Raw genomic sequence first — 7,939 nt, 5'->3', positions numbered from 1 at the left:
GGAGGAGGGGAGCGGGAGGATGAGGAGGGGAGCGGGAGGAGGGGGGGAGCGGGAGGGGGAGGGCTGGGCTCCCGCCCGGGTGGGAGGGCGTGGGGATACTGAGGAAGCCCCCACAGATCGCACAGCCCAGATCAGAACTCCAGTCCTGCCACCCACGTTCCAAGCACGATGCGTAACACTTTAGTACAAGTATATCTCAAATAGTGCATGGGATATACTCACACTAAACAGGAAATGCAAGTTTGGCCGGCACCCTGTCTCCCCAGGTAACTCTGAAACACGGAAAGGGCGGACTGCCATCCGCGGGCACATCCGCTAGCCTCGGATTCGGGGCAGGATCGAACACGGGGCATTTAAGACTGAGAAGGTCACGCAAACATTTTCCGTCTGTGTTTGCCTCCAGCCCCCCCTCCAGTCTAGGGTCCTCGTGGGACAGGAACAGAGGACGTGACCGGAGCGCCTGCGAGGGCGAAGGTCTGTCCCCTCTTGGAGCAGAGCCTCGTAGAGGGCAGGCTGGACTCAGGCCCGTTTTGCTCTAACCTGGGGGCCCACGTCTGCTCGCTGAGGCCAGAGGATAAAGACTATGATACCCACAGCGACCCCCCCGCAAAGATACGCCCACATCCTCACCCCTGCAACCTGTGAAGGTAACCTTGTGTCTCTGAAGATATAATTAAGGGTCCCAAGAGCAGATTATCCCGCTTTTCCACACAGGCTCCACGTCGGGTGACAAGTGTCCTTAGAAAGAAGATGAGAGACAGAACAGGGACAAAGCCCATGCAAAGACACAGGCAGAGACTTGAGTGATGTGGCCCCAGGCCGAGGGACCCCGGGAGCCACCAGAAGCCGGGAGAGGCGGGAGGGCGTCTCCCCAGAACCTTCGGAAGGAGAACGAGCTCTATGACACCTTGAGTTGGGGCTTCTGGGCCCCAGAACTAGGAGGCAGTGAGCCCGTGACGCTCTGAGCCCTCAGCTGCACGACAGGTGCAGGTGACGGGCCACCGGCTCCGCGAGGGGGACGGCCTTCAGCCTCGCTGACTGTCCTGCCAGGAACCGGCGAGGAGCCATGGACGCCGCCTGGGGCTCTTTGCACCTGCGCAAAGTAATGGCTTCCACTGAGCCAATGACCCACATGGGGCAGAGTGGAGTTCAAAACCTGCCTGAGGTGGCAGCAAGTAGCAACAGAGCTGGGCCCAGGACCTTTCTGGGACCGGCACTTAGGGCTTCTGAGTGAGTCCCCTACACGGTAACACTCAGCACCCGGAGGTGACAAAAAAGGAAATCGCTGTCAAATTAAAACCCAGTTTGTTTAAAATGAGTTACCGTCTTCCTTTCCTGCCTCTTTCAGGACGGCCAGGTTTCTCCTCTCCGTTCTTCTCCCTTTTCCGGAGCCAGCCGGCTTTCCTTGCCCTGCGTCGCACTTCACGGAATGTCTTTGCATGTTATTCTGTCGGAGAGGTGACAGAGAGCACATGGAAGTCAGCATCACCCACGGGATGTCATTTAAAAATCCCACAGTTAAAGACCCAGGCGCTGGAAAACGGGGTAGCATGTGCCTGATACATTCTTGTACAAAAAAGGTGGCTTTCAGGGGCGCCTGGGTGGCTCCGTTGGTTGAATGTCCAACATTAACTCTGGTCATGATCTCATGGTTTGTAGGTTCGAGCCCCGTGTTGGGCTCTGTGCTGACAGCTCAGAGCCTGGAGCTGCTTCAGATTCTGTGTCTCCCTCTCTCTCTGCTCCTTCCCCACTCCTGCTCTGTCTCTGTCTCAAAAATAAATAAATATTAAAATTTTAAAAATAAAATAAAATAAAAGGGGGCCCCTCTGTTGTGAAGAAAAAATTTTCTTTTATCCTAGAGGTCAATGAGAAGACAAACTCTATTCTTCCAGAATGTGTCTCCTCTGCAAAGTGAGGCCTGATGTTGGGCCAGAAATTCAATGAATTGTCAATTTTAAGAAAATTCATAATATACTACATAAATTTTACTGCCCTGCCAGCTTCTCCTGATCTACCGTGTGTGGGGTTATTATTCTTTTTTAATATTTATTTATTTTGAAAAAGAGACAGTGCACAAGCCAGTGAGGAGGGGAGAGCGGGGGAGAGAGAATCCCAAGCTGGCTCTGTGCTGTGAGCACAGAGCCCGACTTGGGGCTCGATCTCTCAAAGTGTGAGATCATGACCTGAGCGGACATCAAGAATCAAACAGTCAGACCGAGTCACTCAGATGCCCCGCGCAAGGGGTAAGTGAATGTGTATACAACACTCAGAATTAAAAGAGAAGTCAGAGATTTCTTGGTCAAGACCGTTAACCAAAGTATTCTTACATACGAACACTCTGGACCGTTTAAATTAAGTTAGAAAGTTTTCCCCGTTGGGTTTCCCTGTTGTGCTAAAGGAAGGTACTGCCGACGTGTCATTCCATTTTCTGATTATCTAAAACCTTCCCCCACCAACTTCCACGTCGGCTTCAGCGTGCTGCCCCCCTCGGCTGTCCTTATGGGCAGAAGGGGAAGGACTCGCGTGTAAGGACAAAGGAGATGTTACAGGTTACTTGAACTCGTTCCATTCTGGGTGGGAAAACAACAGCCCAAGGGTCAAATCCGCTAGCCAACTGTTTTCGTAAAGCAAGTTTTCCGGAAGACTTCCATGTCTCTTCATCTATGGATTGTCAGTCTATAGCTGCTTGTGCTCCACAGACTGGAGTAGTTGGGCCAGAAGACGGTCTGCGAGGCTGAGAATACTACCACCGGCCCCACGCAGAATGTTTGCCAGTCCCCGGGTTTATATGATGATTATGCACAAACTAAGCCTTCTGGGGCCAAGGATTCTTTTGAGAATATGATGAGAGGAATGGCCCCTTCCCCAGCAAAGCACATGCACAAGGGCGCACGCGCGCACACACACACACACACACACACACACACACACACACACACACACACATCCTTCTTCCAAATTCATGAAGCTCATGGCTAACGACTCCAGACGTCGGTTTCGGATTAATAAGCAAAAACACATCTAGCCTTTAAAAAGTAAGTGGGCTAGGGGCGCCTGGGTGGCTTAGTCGGTTAAGCGTCCGACTTTCACTTAGGGCATGATCTCACGGTTCATGGGTTCGAGCCCTGTGTCGGGCTCTGTGCTGACTGCCAGCTCAGAGCCTGGAGCCTGTTTCAGTCTGTGACTCCCTCTCTCTCTGACCCTCCCCTGCTCACCCTGTCTCTCTCTCTCTCTCTCTCCTAGAAATAAATAAAAAAATATATATATTAAAAAAAAAGTAAGTGGGCTAAGATTTTAAGGAAACTGATACAACATTAGATTATTTAGGACTCAGGGAAGAGTGAGATGACAGACTTCTGTGTCAGAGGAATGTTTCTCAAGAGAGGGGGGAGGCAGCATTTGGGATGCAGGGTGGGGGTGGAGTCCTTACCGGGGAGGCAGGGCGCCCGGCCCTGTGACATTCAGGTGTGTTAAAGAAGGGAAGTTTGTGGATGATTTACTTTCTAAAAATTAAACTGGATCCCCATACCCAGACATGCAAGTATTTATTTTTAAAGACTTCGTATTTTAAAGCAGATTTAGGTTCATCGCACATGTGGGAGGGAGGTTAGAGATTTCCCTTACATCCCTGCCCCCACACGCCCAGCCTCACCCCCATTATCAGCATCCCCATCAGAACGGGGGTGCATTTGTTACGACTGAGGTACCTCCACGGACATGTCATAATCCCTCAAAGTCCACAGTTTACGGGAGGGCTCATTCTTGGAGTTGTTTGTTCTGTGCATTTGGACAAATGTATAATCGTTAAATATCTACCATTCTAGTATCACACACACTAGTTTCACTGCCCTGAAAATCCTCCGTGCTCCATCTGTTCCTCCCTCCTCCCCAACGCCTGGAAACCACCAATCTGTTTACGGTCTCCATAGTTTTGCCTTTTCCAGAACATTGTATCGTTGGAATCATACAGCGTGTACCCTTTCCAGACTGGCTTCGTTCACTTAGGAATATGTACTCAAGGTTCTTCCCCGTCTTCCTGGCTTGATAACTCATTTGTTTTTACCCCGGGAAGGTATTCCATCGTCTGGATGGACCACAGTTTATTCATCCATCACCCGCCAGAGGATGTCTTGGCTGCTTCCAAGTTTTGCCAGTTCAGAATACAGCTGCTCTAAACATCCGTGTGTGGGGTTTTGTGTGAATGTAAGTTTTCTACTCTGGGTGACTAGAAGGAGTGTGAGTGCTGGGCTGTAGGGTAAGAGTACGTTTAGCTTTGTAAGAAACCACCAAACTCTTCCAAAGAGGTTGCGCCATGTCGCATTCCCGCCAGCAACTCCACACCCTCCCGGCATCTGGTGTCGTCAGGGTTCCGGGTCTGGGCCATTTTGAAAGCTGTGTGGGGGCATCTTGTTCTAACATCCATTTCCCCAATGGGAATCTGGCACCTCAGCATCCTCTCGGGTGAGGGATCCGTGGCAACGCCCTCAGCCTGTTTGTTAACAAGGGTTCACTTGTAAGAGCTCTTTGTGTGTTCCAGATGACAGTCCTTCACCAGAGGTGACGTTTGCATATATTTTCACCCTGTCTGTGGCTTGTCTTCTCTGATCAGAAATTGTTCATTTTAGTGAAGGCCAGCTTCTCCATGATTTCTGTCATGGAGGGTGCCTTTGGTATTGTCTCTGAAAAGTCACCACCATATCCAGGGTCATCTAGATTTTCTCTTATGTTAATTTATTTTGAGGTGGGGGAGAGAGAGACAATCCCAAGCAGGCTCCACGGTGACAGTACAGAGCCCGACACGGGGCTCGAACTCACGAACCATGAGACCACGACCTGAGCCAAAATCAAGAGTTGGATGCTTAACTGACTAAGCTGCCCTGGAGCCCTGCTGGCCTGTAGCATTTTGAATTAATTTTTGTGAAAGGCATAAGGTCTCGGTCTAGGATTTTTTTCCATGTGGATTCGAGTTCCTCTAGCACACTGGCTGAAAAGGTGGTGTTTTCTCCATTGCATCGCCTCTGCCCCTTTGTCAGAGATCAGCGGACTGAACGTGTGGGGTCTGCTGGGCTCTCTGCTCTGTCATGTGTGACTGTTCTTCACTAACATGCGCTGCTGTGACTCCTCTGGCTTTATAGCGAGTCTTGAAGGCGGGTGAAGTCAGTCCTCAAACTTCGTTCTCTCCCTTCAATACTGTGTTGGCTATTCTGGGTTCTTTGCTTCTCCACATCAGCTCCAAAGTCACTGTCATTATTGACGAAATGACGTGCTGAGATGTGGACAGGAATTGCAATGAATCTATAGATCAAGCTGTGAAGAAATGACATCTTGACATTACTGTTTTCTTATCCATGAACATGGGCTATTTCTCCCTTTATTCAAATTTTCCTCGATTTCACTCATCAGAGCACTTTTCATTTCCATTAGAGCATTTCTGGGTTTTTTTTCCCCTTAGGATTTCCATCCCTGCTCCCGTTGCTCGTCTGTTCTTGTGAACCGTCTACTTTATCCCTCAGCATGTTATTAATCAAGGTGGTTTTTAATTCCTGATCTGACCATTCCCACATCCCTGCCGTGCCTGGTTTTGCAGTTCTGTCTCTTCAAATTGTGATTTTTGCCTTTTGGTATGCCTGGTGAGATCTTCCTGATAGCTGGACACGATGCCCTGGGTGGAACGAACCGCCTTAAATTGGGCTTCAGTAGCATGGGGGTGAGGCTTGGGGGGGCGTGTTCTGTAGCCTGTGATGGGGGTCTCTGTGTTTCAGGGAGCCGTGCCTCTGGGCTGTGACCCTCACAAGTGATTTTTAGTTTTCTTCTCCACCTCAGGTGGGACAGGATGGCTCTTGGGGTTTCCCTTGGAGTTGGGGTTTCCCTTCCACCAGGTCAGTGAGGCTCTGATGCCACCCCAGTGGGTTAGGCTCTGGTGAACTGGTTTTCCCCGGGGGAGACTTTGTGAAGGAGAACAGAGTGCTCTGGGGTATTTCAGGATGGTTCCTTGCGCCTCCCCTGCTGGAAGGAAGCAGAAGGGGACTTCTTTTCAGATCTGGTTGAGCTTCCGGTGGCAAAATGCACAGCACTGTGGGGGCCTCTAGGACTGGATGTGTAGCTTTTAATCTTGGCTTGTCCACCTGAGCCTCCAGCAAGTCCTCCATCACCGGTCCGATTTTCCCACCCCGTCCCTGCTCCTGGAGCTAGTTCCTGTGGAGGCTGCAGGGGTGTCTCTGTGTTTGCTGATCTCCCATCCTGAGGCCGAGACTTGTCCCGTGTCGCTGCTCCCCTGCAGATGCTGGAAGAGCTGGTTTTCCAATTTACTCAGGTTTTTACTTCTTAGGACAAAGTGGCAACTTCCAAGTGGAGCCATAATTGGGAAATTTTATTTTTGAAACATCTCTATTGAGATATAATTCATATACCAATTCATCCATTTAAATTGTATAATGGGGAGCCTGGGTGGCTCAGTCGGTTGAGCATCCAACTCTTGGTTTGGGCTCAGGTCATGATCTCACGGTTCATGGGACTGAGCCCCATGTTGGGCTCTGCACTGACAGCATGGAGCCTGCTTGGAATTCTCTCTCCCCCTCTCTCTGCCCCTCCCCTGCTCATGCACGCTCTCTTTCTTAAAATATAAAAAAAAAAAACTTAAAAAAAAGAAATTGTACAGTTCGGTGGTTTTTAGTCTATTCGTAGAGTTGTAAAACCATCACCACAATCAATCTGAGAACATTTCGAAAAGAAATCTATACTGTCAGGAGTCACTCTCCGTGCTCTCCACCCCCACAGTCTCTGGCCATCACCCCCACAGTCTCTGGCCATCACCAAGCTACCTTCTGTCTCTATGAACTTTTATATTCTGGACATTTCATAGAAATCGAATCCTCTAATACGTAATCTTCTGGGTCTGGCTTCTTTCCAGGTTCACCCACATGTAGCACGATATATGTGTACGTCATTCCTTTTAATGACAGAGCAATATTCCATTGTACGGATATAAAATGCTTTATCCACTCACCACTTGATGGCCATTCGGGTAGTTTCCACGTTTGGGGGTTGTTATGAATATTTGTGTACAATTTTTGTGTGGTCTTGTGTTTTCAGTTCTTTTGAGTATACGCCTAGGGGTGGCACTATGTTTTGACTGTTTGAAAAACTGCCAGACTATCTTCTAAGGCAGCTTCACCCAAATTCCAAATCTCAGCGCAACGGAGGAGGGCTCCGGCTTTCCACATCGATGATTATCTGTCTTCTTTGACTGCAGCCTTCCTCATGACCTTCCTCGGCATCCTCACTGTGGTCCGGATTCGCATTTCCCTAGCAGCTAATGATGCGTCTTTTCACGTGCTTCTAGGTCGTTTGTGTATCTTGTTTGAAGAGATGTCTATTTAGATCCTTTGCCCATTTTTCACTGGGGATTTGCCCTTTTCTTATTAAGTTGTTAGAGGTTTCATACACAGGCACGCCTCATTGTATGCATCGGGTCTTACTCCACTTGGTAGATGCTGCATGTTTTACAAATTAAAGGTTTGTGGCAATCTTGCATTGAGCAAGTCTATCGATGCCATTTTTCCAAAAAGCTCACGCTGCGTTTCGGTGTCGCACTTTGGTAATTCTTAAAATATTTCAAACTTTTTCTGTTAGTATATTTGTCACGGTGATCAGTGACCAGCGACCACAATCTGCTGAAAGCTAAGTGGGTAGCATTTTTTAGCAGTAAAGTATTTTTAAATTAAGATATCTGCGCTTTTTAGGCACATTGTTACTAGACACTTACTAGACTACAGAATAGCATAAACATACCTTCATATCCCCCAGGAAAGCAAAGCATTCTTTTGACTCACTTTTTTGTGACGTTTGCTTTACTGTGGAACTGGTTCTGCAGCATCTCCGAGGTACGTCTGTGTTCTAGATGCAAGACCCATGTGCTCTCTTGAATGCAGGAAAAACT

The 7,939-nt window shown here is 48.8% G+C and overlaps 1 protein-coding gene across 1 annotated transcript in view; it reads right to left on the bottom strand.

Moving 5' to 3' along the window:
• Positions 1-7,939, bottom strand: part of CTCFL (CCCTC-binding factor like) — a 28,154-nt gene that overhangs the window by 3,692 nt on the left and 16,523 nt on the right. Inside the window, exon 9 of the mRNA XM_039236886.1 lies at positions 1,324-1,447. Coding sequence (XP_039092817.1) covers positions 1,324-1,447 — 124 coding nt within the window. The remainder of the gene's footprint in view (positions 1-1,323; positions 1,448-7,939) is intronic.

Source organism: Hyaena hyaena, unplaced genomic scaffold (genome assembly GCF_003009895.1).
Source record: "Hyaena hyaena isolate Hyena2069 unplaced genomic scaffold, ASM300989v1 scaffold_119, whole genome shotgun sequence".
NCBI lineage: Eukaryota > Metazoa > Chordata > Mammalia > Carnivora > Hyaenidae > Hyaena > Hyaena hyaena.
This window is presented reverse-complemented; position numbering and strand designations above follow the sequence as displayed.